A 19,701-nucleotide genomic window follows, 5' to 3' on the forward strand; every position below is an offset into this window, starting at 1 on the left:
GTAACGTTGGGTGGACAAAGATTGCCAAATTTCAGTTTGAGCATGCTCAAGTATCGTGTCATCTAGGCCTGCTCCAATGCAGCAAACTTTGGACAAAATAAGGCCCTCTTGGTAAACATCTTGGTAATCTCCATCACCGTCTCCTTCGTCTGTCTCAAATCCAGGTACTCCTGAGGAAATCTCTCCCTCGCCACCAGGGGAACATACCTCGTTCAAAACACCTCCGAGAAATACTCTCAAGTAACAACAACCCTCTTGGTAAACATCGTGTACTTAGATACTTAAAGGCCATACCATGCCAAGGCATTCTTCTCTCCCACGTAGGGGAACTTGTTGTAACCATTTATTGTGACTATGACTGGTTAGGATGTCCCCTTACGATACGTTAGCATACAAGTTATTTTCTCTTACTAGGCGAGACTCCCATCTCCTGGAAAACGAAGAAACACTATGTTATCTCGCGATCTTCAGCCAAAGCCGAATACAGGGCTATGGCTTCCACGACTAGTGAACGTATTCGGGTTCGTTGGTTGTCTAGCAAACTACATGTTGACATTTCCTTGGCCACACATTTATTCTGTGATAATGAAGCGACTAATTATATAGCTAACAATCTGGTTTTTCATGAGAGAAATAAGCATGTAGAGATTGTTATTTTGTTCAAGAACATTGAATCCAAGCAGATTATTCCCTTATATATCAACAACAAGATGTAAATAGAAGACTTATTAACGAAGGGGCTAATAACACAACAACTTCAATTTCTTTTGGGCAAGATTAGCATTGCAAATTTGCATGCTTCATCTTGAGGGGGAATATAACCGGGAGCAGGGGTGGGTCGGGTGAGGGGGTAGGATTAAACCCCGTTTATTTTCACGATTGGGGTCAGGAGTCGTTATTTCCGTCTCATTCTCCCGTGGTGGCTCCTTTTGTATATTTATGTAAAAAAAAATATTTAATATAAAATGCATATACATAATTGATTTTTAAAATTTAGGTTTAGGTTTATTTCCCGTTTCCACTTTCCAGAATTCCCATTTCCTTCTTCTATTCTTTAATCGTCACTTCAGTGAAACAACTCAACGAGTACGACGACTTCACAATTCAACCCAAAAGGCCAAGACACGACGATCCCAATCGGCCAATCCCAGCATCAGTATCATCGACGAGACACGACAGAGTCACTGCCTCACCGACCGCCTGTCGACGCTGCGTCATCGTCGAAACTCGAAATCGAACATCTCCATACACTCTATCGACGCCCTTCTCCCGGTCGAATTCTATTGCCACTGGTCGACGTCCAACGAACGCAACGACTTGGTGTCTCCAGTCTCCACAATTCGAACACTGTTACACGAAAAGGTTAGCCTGATTTCTGATTTCTCCTCTTCCAGTCTTCCTCTGTCGATTTCAACTGAGTTTGATTTATTGTTTATGTTTTGGGTTTGATTCTTTCATTGTTCTGTTATTTAAGTATGATCAAGTTCCTGTTTCTGATTTATTGTTTATGCATTGGGTTTGTTTGTTTCACAGCTTACTACAAAATTAAAGTGTATATATATGGAGTTATCAACACTTATGCGGTTTCTGATTTGTAGGTCACTTGGGTGGAACATGTTGAAGTCGATGACAGAGCTGTACATGTATGGTTTTGTTTTACCTTTGTGTCGTTAATTTGTAAGTCCATTTCTAAAATAATACAAATCCGTCACTAACAATAGTTAGCTATTTGTTTGTTGTCAAATTGAAAAGAGAGTTGATTCTTTTTTCCATTTCCTTGTACATCATTCGGAAATCAAGACAAATGGATTATGCTTATTAAATTATAGTAAATTACAGTATAAGTTATTGAGATGGGATATGACACAATACCAACATATCCATTTTGTTGGGAGTGCCGAGTCCAATACTATCCAATAAAATCTTAACCTGTTAAAACAGTACATCTTGATCCGTATTTGTGTTTAGAAGATAATAAACTTAATACATCATTGAAATTAAAATTATAGACCATATTGAAAAGTTATTAAGTTTATGGACGAGAGCCATAATGCAATCAACTGCGATTAAACAATCGGTAGCCGTAAGTGATCAGCCAAAAGAGTTTTGCGACATTTAGTAAAAAGTGTAAGTATGAAATTTATAGAATCATTGGACTTTTACACATCTTTTGTACTTGTCACTTATACAAAAATATATATACACTACCACAACACACTCAAATAACTAATTAAATAACACTCTCAATTATATAGTTCAACATAAGTTGCTTCCGGTGGTGCTCCACGTACAACTGTTTCTTTATTTAGCCCCTTGCATTCATGGATCGTCAAATGTCGGATAGATGACATTTTGGTTAACCACATGGGGAGTTCTCGCATTCCGAATCCTCTTATGGTTAACTCAGTGAGTGAAGTGAGGTGTTGTATTTCTTCTGGCATTGACTCCCAATTATCCCGACCTCTCAAGTCTAACGAGTGAAGATTGTCCCTTAACTTCTCAATGCCTTGGAGACTCGGGAAAGAAGCGAGCTCCTCTGAAAACGCACCAAGTTCCAACTCATTCAAGAAACCAAAACAGCCAAACATTTGGTGAGGCAATGAAGTCAGTTTGTGACAATGCTTAATTTGCAAAGTCTTCAAAGATTGACATTGGTTGGGCAAATAGGTTATTTCTAAAAGACTAGGACACATGACAATCTCTAAAGACACGAGAGATGTGAGGCCTTGTATGCTCTTAATAGATATCAGACTTGTGCAATAACATATCCTTAAGGAAACAAGAGGATGGGGATGACATTCATCTAAGAGAATAATCTTTGGGCAATCGATAATCACCAAGCTATCAAGGATAGGAGAAATCATTTTTGAGCTGTTGGTTGCTCCATCTATCCACTTTTCAAGTCTTTTCATGCCAAAAAGTTTGAGCGATCTCAACGATGGAGACAAAGGTTTTGTTGATCCAGTAACATTGGAACTTCCTAAGCATGTCAAGTTGTCCATATTCTCCAACACAAGTTCCCAAAGATGTGGTAGGTGCTCAAGCGTTGGAAGAGAGAGGCAACTCCTACATCCAGATAATGTGATTGACACGAGCTTGTCAAGGGGTATTGATTTCCCTTTGATATCAATATCCATCTTCATCACCCAAGCTGGAAAATTATCACCAGAAAAATTGTTAATTGTTAATATTTTCACATCTCGCGGGGGTTGCAAGCCTTCCAATATATCCATCAAGTTTGTATCATCTCCATCTTCGTAGTACCTACTCCAACTGAATTGAATATTGTATAAATTTTTCTTCCTGGATAAGTCTGCCTTGAAAGCATCCTCTTTGCTCCTAACATTTTCAAGGTCAAAAATACAGAGCTTTCCACTAAGGTTGTTCAAATGGTGTAGCTCTTCAATACCGTGTCCCTTCCTTCTAAGCACTGTGAAGGAAGGCAAATTTCGAAGAGAAATCATTTGTCCCACAATATTGGCGGGAAGAATTTTGGTAGACATGAAATTTCGTAGGCTTATTAAATTTCTCATGGATTTTGGAAACGTCTTGAGATGGCAATGTTGTAACTTCAGAGTTTGCAAGTGGTATAGTTTACCAATAGATTCTGGAAGAACAGTGATACCGGGATATGACAAATGGAGATACCTTAGATGCACCAAATCTCCAATTGAATCGTCTAGCTTCTCCGATTTATGTGATGTGAGTTTAAGGACTCGCATGCACTTGAATTGTTCAAATGGAAAAGTCTTTCCAATTTCATGATCGAGGAAGAATGTATGCAAAGTTTCAACTGTTTTAGCCCTTTCAATGAACAAGGATACCTTGTTTTGGAATTCATAGTCCTTGTTATGCTCTTGGTAAAAAGCGAGATGTTTAACCTGAGGAATACAATCAATATTATCATTCATCGCACCCACCACACATAAGCTTTCATGTTTGGAAAGTGATAATGAAAGATCATGCACCAGATCATGCATGCTACATCGAGTGATGTGACCATATTCATCCCTTTCAACATCTTGGAACAACGAATTGCTGACCAAAATTTGGAAAATATCATTTCCCACATCCTCCATCTCCTTGTTTTTTTCCTCGTCTGCTTGAACCAACCCTAAAGCCATCCAAAGGTTGATCAGTTCTTCCCTTTCCATGACCATATCTTTCTTAAAGATGGAACAATATGCAAAGCATTGTTTGGCCATAGAACTAGGAAGATTATCAAAGCTCAGTTCCAAACTCTTTTGAATTCTTTCCCTTTCATCTTCTAGATCCCAAACTTTGCTATTTTTGATGGACAACCACTTCTCTAGGTCGTCATTGTAATTTTGCAACACCCCTCCTATTACCTTTACTAGCAATGGCAAACCACGACACTTTTTCACAATATCACGCCCTATCTCCTCCAATTCGGGTTGTGGCGATTGTCCTGCTAGAAACGCCCTCTCTTTAAAGATACACCAACAATGATCATCGGAAAGACCTTTTAAAGCACACGAATCAATCATCATAGCCTTAGTTCCGATCTCAAGTTTCCGGGTAGTGACAAGAATGCTACTTCCGGTTTGTGAATTCACATTTATCATAACACTCCTAAAATCTTCCCAATATAATCTCTCTTCATCCCAAATGTCATCCAGGACTAGCAAATATCTTTTTGCTCCCAACTTCTTTTCAAGATCTCGAACTAAATTCACCATAGCTTCCGACTTAGGTTTCTCTCCTGCAACAGATTCATAGATATTTGAGAGAAGTGTCTTGATGTCAACCTTAATCGACACACACAACCAAGCTTTAACCTCAAAATGTTGCTGGATTTTTGGATTATTATAGATGGACTTAGCCAAAGTGGTCTTCCCCATCCCACCCATTCCCACAATGGGAACAATCTTAAGTTTTTCTTCTTTTCTTGACTCGGTTAAAAGGTGTATGATGCGCTCTTCATCATCCTCTCTACCAACAATTTTGAATTCTCCTAAATATGGATCTGTCTCCGGGTATGGACGATCTGGAACAACAGGGCGACGTTGTTCATTTTGTAGTCCCAAATCGTTTGCGTCCTTATTGATTTGAGACAGCTTTTCGTTAACCTTTTTTATTTTATGACCCATTTCCCTACGAAATAAAAGCTTTTTCAAACTTGGGAGAGAGGTTACCTTTATTGCCACCCGATTTCGATTCTTTATCGCATGTCTCAATATTTCGTAGTCAACCTCATCCAATACATCATCAACTTCACCAACCACAAGTTTTAGCTGTTTCAGCCACTCCATCACACCATGTTTTTGAGCTTTCTCATTTTCGGCATCCTGTAACTTGGCACGAATCATTTTCAAGGTCTGTTCAAGTGTTTGCAACTTCGTTTTGTAACCCCAAGCAAAGGCGATTTCGTTGGCAGCTATGGATGCCACCTTTTTCAGGATCACATCGGCTGCAATAATGACCAAAGCGTCGGCCATTTCCACTGTTGAGGTTGAGAGAGAGAGAGAGAGAGAGAGAGAGAGAGAGAGAGAGAGGTGTGTGGAACGAACTAAGAAGCCACAGCCGTTTATAGATTTTGATAAAGCAAGGCCCCACATAGGATAAGGTCACATTTTAGAACCCATGAAATGATACGGAAGATTCGTCCATTTAAAATAATTTTAATTTTTTTTTTCTAGTTTGCAAAATATTCATGTTGACCCTTCAACTAAATTTAACTTTTGATATGTTAATTTTTAAAAACATAAAATTTTATGATTGGTTTTTATGATTTGTATAAGGTATCATGTTAACGACAACTAATAAAAGGGTTAGATGTTTTGTATTTTTGATTTCCAACTGAGAATCACAAGAATAAATTCATTTTGTTAACGTCACAAAAGTTTCTAGGATTTTGTTTGGATGATTGGCTTGTGCGAAATAATAATATATTGAATCGATATAAAAACTGATAAACACAAAGAGATGGGTGATCTGGTAATCTCATAAACATAAAGAATATACAACATCCCACATAATGGAATTCCCATACAATGACCAATTCTTTCTCTATTTATAGGAGATAAGTGAATTTTACAAATCACAAGGGAATATTTTAATCTAAATACCACTCATCATTGGAGATTATTTCAAACTCTCACAATATCCCTAAATATTTTGAAATGATATAGGATATAAATACAGTGATAACTAGCAAGTGCGATAATAATTACGATACATGATGAGAAATAAATATTGAAATGTTTTTGAAAATCTGAAGTATTTATGTTGTGTTGTTTTCATATACTAAAAATAAATAAGGTTTTTAAATTTATAAAATTGTTTCAACAAAACTAAGATGTAGCACACAATTGAGCAAATGTACTCAATCTAATGTTATTATAGTTGAGGTAAGATTGGGTTGTCAAACACTTTAGGAGCTGGTACGATTTTTATTCAGAAAAGAGAAATTAAAACTAATAATTAAACTACAGAACAGAAAAGTAAAAAAGGGGGATTGTTTAAATCCAATTAAATGTAGTTTAATCAAAACTATTAAAACTAAAGACATGGATAAAATCAATATATTAAAGGTACTTTCACTTAGATTGCGGTTTCCTCTCAATTATAGTTGATACTTAGAAAGTGCAATAAATTTATCTTGATGCTTACAAATTTCTATAATAATTAGTTGATCAACTAATCTTGATAATCATTAAAAACATCTGAATGAAACAAACTAGAAGGTTCAGATAGAGGTTACATTTCTATTCAATCCAAGGAACGCATGGGATTTAATTATGGCAAGCACATGAGCAAGAAAGAAAAAAGATGCAAGGGTATAATGGTCATATAGTCTAATTCAACATGGGTTCTTCAATTTTGACCATAAACCTTTAGTCTTGAAATGACTTCTCATGTCAAATTCTTGATTATGTGGTGTTATTTTGCACAATCCGGATATTACTTCTTTTTGGGTTCCATGTTTTGATCCCAAAAGAGCAAGATTCGGATGCACTTCTGGGAAACTGATCTTTTGTAATCGGATTGATTCCATACCCAGTTAAAGGTGAGTTCTTTTGTTAAATCTTTTCGATTTTCACTTCTTTGCACATATAGTTACTATGATTATTTGATTCTTTGCTCGATTTCTATATAAAGTTTGAGTTTTTATTGATTGGGTATGCTAAATTCTACATCATCTATCCTTTAATAGTAAGATTATCAACATGGAGCCTGCACGTCTATTCTATGTGACCACCATGGCATTAAGGTGGTCTATGGTGCTCCAAGTCGGAGCATATGGTTCATGGTCAAGCATGTAAATATGAAATTGCATTAAAGTACTATTTAAAAAATTTATACTTTAAAAACACAATTCATCCAACTTTAAAAAAAGTAACACAAGTAATTGTTGTAATTGAGCTTATAGGATCTTGAAGATTCACAACACAAACAAACACACAACGCACCGTAAATTATAAATGGGAAAGAGAGAATTTAGAACACAAACTGGTTCTGCATTTTTCATTGATAATAAACTGATTACGGGGACATTAAATACTTCTAAATACTAACAATACTTTCGGGAAACTTGCATCAACTGATGCTTTAGCAGGTGTGGCCACATGCCACTTTATTCTCCTAAAGACATCGTCTTAAGAGGACCATATCAGCTTTATTCAAATGAGCCTCCAACGGCTATAAACAAGAATTAACCTAACACATTTCCCCCTTAATTCTGAGGTTAAGTTGTACACTACAAGAATATTAAACTATGGCGACGACGGCTATCCCGACGATAAACGTCGTCGCTACAGGTACCCTATGCCGACGATAAGTTGTCGCCATAGCTTTTGAAACTTTTGACCAATTTCCTTTGACCACTACATTTGTGCCGACGACAAGTCGTCGCCATAGGTCTAGCGGGAACGAAGAAAATGTTGGCGGTAAGTTGAAAATCTATACCAACGATGTATCGTCGATATAGGTAAAAAAAAAAGTATTTTCCATTTATTTTTATTCCAAGTGCCATAAAAAGTGAATGACGTAGTTTTGGGATACCCTATGCCGACGACATATATATATATATATATATATATATATATATATATATATATATATATATATATATATATATATATATATATATATTTCAGGAATAAGTGAGACGTCGTCGTTTATGTCGACCCTATACCGACGACATGTTGTCGGCATAGGGGTATACCCTAAAACAGATACGCAACTTTCTTTCATTTGCACACAGCGACTTCTTTCTGCATCCTTTCCTCCCAAGCGACGAAATCGGCTACCCACCGACAATATCAGGCGATTAACCCAATCCAAGGTTGTTTCTACCCCTAATTTGTTTTTTTATTGTGTTTTGGTATTGATTTTTACCCCTAATTTGGGGTTTTTTGGTGTGTAGGAACCGTTGTTGAAGCTCCACCGACCTAGTGACTGCCTCACCCTTCCACCGTCTAGTGTTGCCGCATGTGGGCACCACCAGCCACCACCGGAGTATTACTTGCTTCTTTGACTAGCCAAAAAAACGGAACATCACAAGAACAAAAGTTTAGTTTTTTTTTTTTTTTTTTTTTTTTTTTTTTTTTTTTTTTTTTTTTAAATTGAAATTGAAATTGAATTGTGTTGAAATTGTTTGTTGTTTGTATATATATGTGATTGTGTTTGTATATATATGTGATTGTTGACAAAATCTGTGCCGACGACATGTCGTTGCAATAGATCTAGCTATACCGACAACATCTATGCCGACATGCCTGTGCCGACGACTTTTTCCCGACAACTTGTCGTCGCCATACCCTATGCCGACGACTTGTCGTCTCCATAGGGTCTGAAATTGTCGTCTCCACAGGGTCTGATTGTTGTAGTGGTAATGCTTTCAACTCCAATCAAGTTCCTCATCTATGCAAATTTCACACGTGGTAAAGCTTTTGTTAGAGGGTTTGCCCTCTGTTCTTCGCCACTTACATGCTTCACTTGTATCTCCTTTCTTTCAACACATCCCAGTATAAAATGGAACTTGGTTTCAATATGCTTATTCCTATCATGGAAAACGGGTTCTCCATTAAGGCTATGGTTGACTTGTTATCTACAAAGAGTTTGAATGTGTCTTCCTTTCACCCTGTTAACTCTTTTATTAAACTTCTCAACCACAGTGCTTGATATGCAGCTTATGTTGCTGCCATGAACTCAGCTTTGCATGCAGATAGTGCCACTGTTTGTTGTTTTTGTGAAGACCAGGTGACAACTTTTCCAGACAAGAAAAAAATGGTTCCTGTTATACCCTTCCAATCATCTAAATCCGTTCCATAGCTGTTGTCACTAAAACCCACTATCTTCTTATCTCCACCTGTCTTGTATACAAGTCCAAAATCCTTTGTGCCTTTAACATACCTTAGTATTTTCTTTAAAGCATTAAGGTGACATAGTTTTGGAGCTTCCATGTATCTAGTCATGACACCCACAGAGTAGCTAAGATCAGGTCTAGTGTGAGTTAAATACCTTAAACTTCCAATGAGTCTTATATAGTCTGTGGCATTTACTGATTCACCTTCTTCATCTTTCCTCAAACTCGATCTAGGTTCCATGGGATACTTGGTGGGATTACAATCCCCTATCCCTGCCATTTGTAACACTTTTTCAGCATACCCAGCTTGACTAACAATGATACTTCCTTTTGTGTTACTTCGATTCCTAGATAGTAGGTCAACAAACCCAGGTCACTCATGTCAAACACTTTCTTCATCTGTTTCTTGAAGGTATCAATTAACTCGTTACTTGATCTTGTTACTATCAGGTCATCCACGTATACACCAACTAACAAATTTGTACTTTCCCTCTGAATCTTGTGCACGCCATACTCCCGAGGGCAACGGGAAAAACCCATATCCTTTAGAACTTTATCCAGTCGTTCATTCCATGCTCTAGGAGCTTGGCGAAGCCCGTAAAGAGTTTTCTTTAGTCTATACACCATGTGTTCCTTCCCTATTATAACAAACCCATCTTGTTGAGTCACGTACACCTCTTCATGCTGTACACCATTAAGGAAAACGGATTTTACGTCTAAATGATGAACCATCCAGCCTTCGGTTGCTGCCAATGCTAAGATTACACTCACCGTTTCTAATCTAGCCACTGGTGCGAAAGCCTCTTCAAAGTGAACACCTTTCTTTTGCACATAATGTAATAGCCCGGATTCCCAGGTATTATTCATTCTTTCATTTTTGGTATTTTGTGAGGAGACTCGGCGAGTTGGAGCTCAAACTCGCCGAGTAGGATCGCGATTTTGGACAAGGTTCGCGTTTGGACTCGGCGAGTCCAAGGAGTGGACTCGGCGAGTCCACGCTGTTTAATGAAACCCTAATTCCCTGGGTTTGGAGCCTATTTAAGGGCACTTATAGCCTCCCATTGTGGCTACCAGTCCCTTGAGAGAACCCTAAGAGAGCTAATTCGTTTTGGGAGAGAGGAAGTCACTTTTGGGCCTTTATATTCTTTGTTTAGCAAAAGGAAGGTGGCAAGAGCAAGGAGGAGGTGAGATTACATCAGATCCAGAGTCCAGAGGCTTCATTTTGAGGTATGGGTTCGAATCTCCTTCAGTTATAGGGTTGATCTTTAGAGTTAGGGTTTTATAACCCCTTTGGAGAGTGATTATGTGAAGCAAATGGTCCCTCTTCGAGTTTGTGCCTTGGATCTGGACTCAAAGAGGTCCAGAGACCTTAACCATTGGAGCTTTTTGGGTTATTATGGAGTCATTGGACCTAGGTGGTTATTTTTGGGACCAAATCACCTTTTGATGCCTTGTGGGGGTTATACAAGCATCAAGTTTCGAACTTTACGTGACATTGATGCTTGGGAAGGCCATATCTATGGTTTGGGAAAGCAGATCTGACCTCAGAAGGTCAATAAAAGTGTGTGCATGGCATGAACTTGCCGAGTTGTTCTTGGGACTCGGCGAGTAGGATTGGGGTTTCACGTAATGTGTTCAACGAATGGACTCACCGGGTTGGGGGATAACCCAGTGAGTCAGGAAGAGTCAATATGGGGTTGAGTCAAGACGGAACTCGCCGAGTTGTTCTTGAGACTCGACGAGTTGAGTCGTGGTTGCCCTGCGATTCAGGCCAGGTGGAACTCGTCGAGTTAGGGGAGTGCCCGACGTGCCAAGAAAGGATCTGAGGGAGTCAGTGAACGCGTTAGACTCGCCGAGTTGCTTTGGTGCACTCGCCGAGTCCGATCAAAGTTGACCGTTGACCAGAGTTGACTTGATAGGGTTAGTCAACCTTAGCTGTAAAAGTGTTAATTAGAGATATATTGTATTATAGGAAGATTATTGTTCAGGGGATCGAGCACGAGTGATTCCAGGGATTGCGAGTTATCAAGATACACGAGGTGAGTCTTCTCACTATACTTTACCTTGAGTAGGTAACTAGAGTTATGTGATACAGTGCTTGTATGCTATATATGTGTTATGTGTTGTGCTGCATTATTCTATGTGATTTATGCTGTGCATGTTTACAGAGTTAGAACCTGAGGGTTCACAGAGTTTGGGTGCACGGACCCACAGAGTTATAGCCTCGAGTGGCTAATATGTGTTATATGTGGTAGTTTGGGGAACTCACTAAGCTTTGTGCTTACAGTGTTTGGTGTTATTTGTTTCAGGTACTAGTGACAACCGTGGGAAGGCGCCGGCTTGATCAGTACACACACATGGGATTTTATGTTATGAGATCTTGGGATTTTTGTATGACATGAATTGTATTTCAAACATGGGTGTTTTTACGAATATTAAATGAATTATGTTTTTATAAAATGTGAAAAATTGTTTTGAAATTTACGGTGTTACACATAACCTTTTGCAACTACCTTGGCTTTGTGTTTGACAAGCTTTCCTTTTGCATCTTTCTTTACTTTGTAAACCAATTTCAATATGATGGGTTTGTGATCCTTAGGGAGACTAGTCAATTCCCATGTATCGTTTTTAATGATGGATTCAATCTCTTTCTTCATGGGTTCTCTCCAAACCGGATCGTTTGAGGCTTCTAGGTAAGTAGTGGGTTCTTCTCCTGCAAACATAAGTTCTTCATCTTCATCTTCTAACTGAGTATATCAATTAATTACATCACTTAGTTTCAAAAACCCCTAACTGGTGTATCATCATATGTCGATCTGCTTGGTCTTGGATCAGATGACATGGATGTTGTATTGGATCCCTGAGGCGTTGGTGTGTTTGAATCATAGTTATCTTGAGCAATGGGCGTCTGTGGTGGTGTTGAGTTCAACGAGTCGTAATGAAGACTAGGGCTTCCACCTCCATCTTGGGATTCTACATCCTGGGCTTGCACATGGTTCTCTCCATCTTCAACATATGGGGTTTCATTTGGAAACCTGACCCAATCTTAACCAAACACATGGGTTTCATCTTGATTCCCAGCCCATTTCCACTTCTTGTCTTCATCAAAAACAACATCTCTAGCTACATATTTTCTTTTTTCACTTGGACTGTATAGTCTAAAGGCCTTACTCCCAGGTTCATTGCCGAGATACACAAGAGCAATGCTACGATCACTTAGCTTGGAGAGTTTATTTGCTGGTCTTTTTGCATGGGCCACACATCCAAAAACCCTAAAGAGATCCAACGTTGGTTTCTTCCCATGCAGAGCCTCATATGTACGTAATGGCGCACTTCCTCTCCCCAAAACATCTCTGCTTCCTCCATTGCCTTTAACTGTGACCTTGTGGCTCCAAGAATGGTTCGATTACGCCGCTCCACTACTCTGTTTTGTTGAGGGGAGTATGGAGTGGTCAATTGTCGCCTTATACCTTTCTTGTTGCAATATTCCGTGAATTCTTTTGACACAAATTCACCTCCACGATCTGTACGTAGACCCTTCAACTTGTACCGGGTTTCATTTTCCACTTGAACTTTGAAATTCTTGAAGGCTTCAAATGCTTCATCCTTTTGTCTTAATAGAAATACCCATATATGCCTGTTGTAATCATCTACTAGAAGTAAAAAGTATTTGTTACCTGCTATCGTTTGTGGTGATATTGGGCCACAGAGATCAACATGCACAAGCTCTAATGGAGTGCTTGCTTGCCATTGAGACTCTTGTGGGAATGACTGTCGGGTTTGCTTGCCTACAAGGCACCCTCCGATCTGATAATGCAGCCACTTAATTTTCCTGCAAGTTCATCGATTGTTTCTCCTTACTTCATTCTTAAAGAATCAAACTCACTCTTGAGTGCATGCTTTCTTGTCTTCTGAACCTGATCGGCACCCAAGTAGCGAGTCTTCAACGAGTGCCATACTTCTTTTGTCGTTTTCTTCTACGCAACTTGAAGAATCATGTCATCGGGTAACGCCTGGAATATGAATGCTTGAGCCTTCTTGCTTTTCCTTTCATTAACAGCCACACCAACTCAGTGCTCGATGGATTCCCATACTCCCTGGGCATCCATTATCGCCTCCATCTTTATTGCCCATGTTGTGTAGTTTGTGGGTGCCAACATCAGGTATTGGAGTGGTACACCTCCATTCCCGTTCTCTTTTGATTGTATGAGTGCCATTAGTAAAGCTCACACCAAGCTCTGATTGTGAACCCGAAAGCTCTGATACCAACTATTGGAATAGAGCTTATAGGATCTTGAAGATTCACAACGCAAACAAACACACAACACACTTAAATTATAAATGGGAAAGAGAGAAATTTAGAACACAAATTGGTTCTGTATTTTTCATTGATAATAAACTGATTACAGGGAGATTAAATACTTCTAACTACTAACAATACTTCTGGGAAACTTGTATCAACCAATGCTTCTGCACGTGTGGCCACATGCCACTTTATTCTCCTAAAGACATGGTCTTAAGAGGACCATATCAACTTTATTCAAATGAGCCTCCAACGGCTATAAACAAGAATTAACCTAACAGTAATGAGCCCATGATGTCATGTGATGATGAACTTTAAAAGGCTTGGTTAACTGAATAAAAAAAGGAGTAGTAAATGAGGTTGTTGATGTGTCTTCGTGTTATTGGCAATCTGATGCAGTGGAGTTAAGTGAATGATGTTATGATTCAGTATATTAATAAGAATATCGTGGGTTTAGTTAAGCAACAATGCCTTGTAAAACTCAAGAAGAAAGTTAAGTTAAAGATAGGAAATCTTTTCTACTTCACTCCTTATTTGTCGATGTATTAGTGTTAAAAGCAGTTGTTGTCATTACGAAATCTTGCTAAAAGTAGCAGTTTTTCCTTCAAATGGTCCACCAAATCAGTTTTACATGAGGAGAAAGTTGGAGATTTGGTTATTAGAATTAAAAGAGATGTCTTAGATGCAAGCTCAAAGTTGGATGATAAAAAAACTTTCTTAAAGGCATAACAGCAGACGAGAGCATGATAGTTAATGTTAGTGAATTCCATATTTTATAAAAGAAACTTGCTTAGAAGCAAAATAGCAATTTGCTTTCATTTATTTATATGTTAGAGCATCCTACTTTCATTTAGTTCTATTACAACATTATACTTTTAGTTTCTTTTTCTTATTAAAACATTGTATTTTAAGAATCCTATCCAATTATGGCATTATATTTTTATTAGATAGCATTAAAATTATGATGTAATAATAAGGGGAAATGGAAGTATAATGCTATAATAGACAAATAAATGAAACTACATTGGTGTTTGTTGCATTTTACCCTTCGATAATGTTGTAGAAAATGTTTTTTGCCGTTTTTTTTCTAATTAATGTTATTGCTAAAAGATATAAATACCTTGAGCATCTATCTTTGACCATATTAAACCCATTGCAAAACATACATATAAAAAATTGCGGGATGCAAATTTCAGTTACGAGACCTTATACGATTGTCTTCGTTCCAGCATCAAGTTCATCCCAATTCTGATATTGACTTTTTAGTTTAACTTTGTCATTTAATGACATCAAGTTCATCCCAATTTTGATATTGACTTTTTAGTTTGACTTTGTCATTTAATCATTAAATCGAAATTACTCATTCGTAAAAGTGCAATTCCATTTGGCATTTAATTGACATACTTCAGCACCTCGTCATTGACTTATGAATAGATTCAAATGCGAATAGAATCAAAATCAATTCGAGTTGTGTGACCTCTGAAACCTTCGATTTTGATTTTTCCGTTTGACATTTCAATTGATTCAGACTCACACACAATCATCAAAACAACTTCACTTTGATCTGTCTTCATCGCTTCGATAAACATCAAATTCCTTGATTCCATAACTTTTTCAGATCGAACGATTAGTTTCAAACAAATTCATCATCGTCTTTAACTGTTCATCATCTAATTCTGAAATTCCAAAACTTTTCCAGATTAAAACAGTTAATCAATCATTAGTCACTGATTCTAATCCCAATTGAATCAAAACAATCAATCTCCGGAATAAATTGATATCAATACCGAATTGAGATTGATATTTCAAAGAATTTAAAGCATGATCATGATGCAAAAGCTTCGATGAACAAAAAGAAAGATTGAATCAAAGACGGAAAATCAATCGAGATCAATCCTTGAAGACATAAAATCGTGAATAAGCAGATAACGTCCTCAAAAATAAAATTGTGAATAAAGATTTTAACATTGAATTAAAACATAATCTGAAAAGAAACAGATAATGAAATAAGGGCCAAATGTCGGATCCTATGAACAGTAACGAATCTCAGTCTTGGCTCAATATAGGATTGAATGAACAATAACAAAATCAAAGAGATTTTAATTTTGGATTTGGGCTTGAAAAGTGAACAAGACATAAGGATCAAGAATATTGGGCAAGAAAATGAATATGATCCAATTAAATCAAAACGAATCACAATCGATAACATAAACACGATTCTAAGAGATTAATTGAGGGAACCGGACGGGCCTAAGCGGTTCTTAAATTTTTGAAACCAGTCCCGGAGCCATCCGTTCCGGTTCAGAATCGGGTAATCCGGTTACATCAGTTTTAATTATTATTATTATTATTATTATTATTATTATTTTTTAGTTTCGTCAATAAAAACCGCAATTTAGTTCGTTCCAAATCGAATTAATTCGAACCAAACACGGCCAAAATCTTACCATTATTTTCTAAATTGGTCTAACTCAATGGAGCCAACCAGATGAAAAGAGAACCTAATATATATATATATATATATATATATATATATATATATATATATATATATATATATAGGGAGTGGTTCAAATGAGAACCAAAAAAGGTTAAGAACCTCTAACTTTAGATGTTTATAAAGGGTTTAGAGTAACCCTAAACCCTAAACCCTAACCCCAAAACCCTTAACCCTAACCTCTAAACCCTAAACCCTAAACCCTTTATAAACATCTAAAATTAGAGGTTCTTACGGTTAGGGATGTCAACGGGGGCAAACGGGGCGGGGATTGCATTCCCCACCCCCGAAATCTCTAGCCTTCCCATCCCCGCCCCCGCCCCCGAATCCCAGGATTACCCCCGCCCCCGCCCCTGAATCCCAGGATTACCCCCGCCCTCGCCCCCGTTTCCCCACCCTCGTTTGGGTTGACTTTTTTTTTTTGGCAAACGAAGGTGTTGTTTAGGCTAACAAATATTCCCCATTCAGGATCGGGGCCCCACGGGTTCGGGATCCCGCGGGACTTTTTGACATCCCTACTTACGGTTCTTAACCTTTTTTGGTTCTCATTTGAACCTTTATCTAATATCAATCTAACCAGCGGCGAATGTTGTGGAGGTAGTTTTCAAATGTTTGCAACCGTTTACACGAGGGCGTATGAAGAATTACTTTTTGATTCTTACAAATTTTCTTCATAGTTTTTTGTTAAAATTTTCTGGAATAATAGATTATGCATTTTTATTTTATTGAACTTAATGTTTGCGTTCAAAGTGTTGTTAGATGCGAAAGTAAAGAGGAATAGGGTTGGTTTGCGTACAAAATTCACGAAGAAATATAAAATGGCCTCAGAGAATATGGTTTTCGGGAAGAATGATTGTGAAAATGATTGTGAAAATGACTATGTGGACAAAGTTGAATTCATGGTTAATTCCGTTGATCATCCCATTGAAATAGATGATGATGATTTATCAATAGAAGAAGAATTTCGAAGCGTTGACGTGAAAAAGGAGAGTAAGTTAAAGTGTTTTGTTGTTAAATTTTTTTAAAATGATCGAATTAGTATTGTATTTGTTTTGGTTTTGTTCTGCATCTATTTTCAGATATAGAGAATCCAATTGATATTAATTCAAGTAATTTTATGAAGAAGTCAATTGACATTTCATCTAGTAATTCTTGGAAGAAGAAAAAAGCAATGAATAATGTTTATGAGTATGTTTATAGTTTAATGAAAAAGAGAAAACATGGTTTGTTTGGTCGATTAAATTCAAAATCATCTGATAGAGAATAGAGAATGTTAGTTATCCTAAGTGTATTATTATTTGAATTAATTAACTATATAGATTTTAAGTTAATATTTTTTTGTACATATTTTAGACTATTTAAGTGATTGCAGTAAATTGAGTCAAATAGTGATTACTTAGATGTATGTTCAAATTTTCAGATTTAGTTATTATATATATATATATATATATATATATATATATATATATATATATATATATATATATATATATATATAGGATATAGATCCGGTAAGAAATTTTTTTTAGTAGGAAGGTAAGAAGTTTTTTTTCTACATAGTTTTTTGACGAACAAGAAAAATGAATCACTAGATGATTCATTTGTAAGATGTTGGTAGGAAGGTAAGAAGTTTTTTTTCTACTTTTTTTTTTTGCGAACAAACAAAATGAATTATTAGATGATTCATTTGTAAGATGATTCACAAGAAAAATTTCTCAAAAAAACATCTCGATGATTCATTTATACAATGATTTTGTTGTTATTCACTAAAATTATCATAAAAATGAATTTTTTCTTAATTTACTTAAAAATGAATCATAAAAATGTTTTTTTGGAAATTTTTTCTTGTGAATCATCTTACAAATGAATCATCTAGTGATTCATTTATTTTGTTCGTCAAAAAAATATGTAGAAAAAAAACTTCTTACCTTCCTACCAAAAAAATTTTCTTACACGATCTATATTATATATATATATATATATATATATATATATATATATATATTTGTTCTCAGGAGTTTCATTAAAAAATTAAGTGGTGTTTAATAGATATGTCTAAGAAGGTGGATAAAGCTATTAAAAAGCATGGAAATCTGAAAATAATAAAGCTCTATGGATTGAAGGTGTAACGACCTGTTCCCGGTATGTTAATTCATTGGTAATTGTTGTGAGTTTTGCAAGAGGGACTCGGCGAGTTCATAGCCTGACTCACCGAGTAGGGTCGCGTCTGCGAGCACGCGTGAGCCGGGGACTCGGCGAGTCCATATCCTGGACTCGGCGAGTCCATCCGTCTGGGTGAAACCCTAAATCCCCGGGTTGCCCACTATTTAAACCACCTTATAGCCCCCTTTCTCGCCTCCCTCACCCTGAGAACACAGTGAGAGAACCCTAATCCTCCCTTGAGAGCTTATAAGTGTTTTGGTGCCATTTTGTGAAGGTGTGAAGAAGGAGAAGAAGAAAGAAGCAAGGAGAAGAGTTGTAGTGAAAAGATCCAAGGGCAAATCTGAGTTAATTGAGGTATTTTCGGAGTTTCCTTCTTGTTATATGCTTTAAACTTCCATTAGAGCTCTCCTAAGAGCTAGTTGATGCTTGTTCCAAGCCTTATGTTTGCATGAATGTCTTAATAAGTCGAAATATCTTTGGATCTGAATGATGGGGTGTTGTAGAGCCCAGATCTACTGTCTTTTTGGAGTTACTTTGCATATTAACCATAGATCTACTCATTTTGTGCATCTTTTAGCCTTATTTCCCTTATTCATGAGGTTGTGCACGTAAAGTTGGAAACTTTACGTGGTAAATCAGCTTATTAGACTCAGATCTATCAATTGTATGTGTTGGATTCAAACAAAATCGAGTAAAAATCAGTTGCATGGCGGCAACTCGGCGAGTCGGGAAGAACGACTCGGCGAGTTGGGTCGCGAGTTCCCGAGTCCTTCAGTTTTATCAGTGTCGAGTGGACGAGGTGAGTTAGGGAGTGGACTCAGCGAGTTGAGAGTAGACTCAGTGATGGAGGGACTCGGCGAGTTTGTTCATACAACTCGGCGAGTCCAAGGCAATCTTCTTAGGATCAAGAACAACTCGTCGAGTTTGTTCATACGGCTCGACGAGTCGGATGAAGATTGTCTGAGTTCTTGGATCAAGAGGGTACTCGTCGAGTCGATGCCACACTCGACGAGTAGCAGCGTGTAGAACTGAGAAGTGAGAGTAGGACTCGGCGAGTTGGGTGGCCCAACTCGGCGAGTCAGCCCAAAGAGAGTTGACTTTGACCAAGGGTAAAAGAGTCATTTTACCCCAAGTGCAGTGTTTAGTATTTGATTGAGTGTGTTTATGGACTTGTAGCCGAGGAGATTCAGGAGCAGCAGCCGTTAGCTTCCCGAGCCACACACTCATCAGCCAGCTTACGAGGTGAGTTTCCTTTCAGTAGGGACGGGTCTAAGGCCACAATGCCGGCCCGTCCAGTTAGCAGTAGTTTCCGGACTTCGGTCCGATGTAGTAGTTGGTATGTTTGATGCCTTCGTGGCTCAGACAGGATTTATGTGTTATGTGTTCCGGGCTACGGGCCGATGCAGT

At 37.6% G+C, this 19,701-nt stretch overlaps 1 protein-coding gene and 1 long non-coding RNA gene across 2 annotated transcripts; one reads left to right on the forward strand and one right to left on the reverse strand.

The window, feature by feature from the left end:
• Positions 1-1,019: 1,019 nt before the first annotated feature.
• Positions 1,020-1,772, forward strand: LOC145028810 (uncharacterized). Its single transcript, XR_013676193.1, has 2 exons — positions 1,020-1,362; positions 1,599-1,772. It is a non-coding gene; the product is annotated as an uncharacterized LOC145028810 (long non-coding RNA).
• Positions 1,773-2,114: 342 nt separating this feature from the next.
• LOC145030782 (putative disease resistance protein RGA3) lies at positions 2,115-5,508 on the reverse strand. Its single transcript, XM_078979197.1, has one exon. It carries the CDS (start codon positions 5,457-5,459, stop codon positions 2,244-2,246), a length of 3,216 nt encoding a protein of 1,071 aa, XP_078835323.1. The 5' UTR covers positions 5,460-5,508; the 3' UTR covers positions 2,115-2,243.
• Positions 5,509-19,701: the final 14,193 nt, after the last annotated feature.

The sequence above is a fragment of the Lactuca saligna genome, chromosome 2 (assembly GCF_052625555.1).
Source record: "Lactuca saligna cultivar CGN05327 chromosome 2, ASM5262555v1, whole genome shotgun sequence".
NCBI classification, from domain to species: domain Eukaryota; kingdom Viridiplantae; phylum Streptophyta; class Magnoliopsida; order Asterales; family Asteraceae; genus Lactuca; species Lactuca saligna.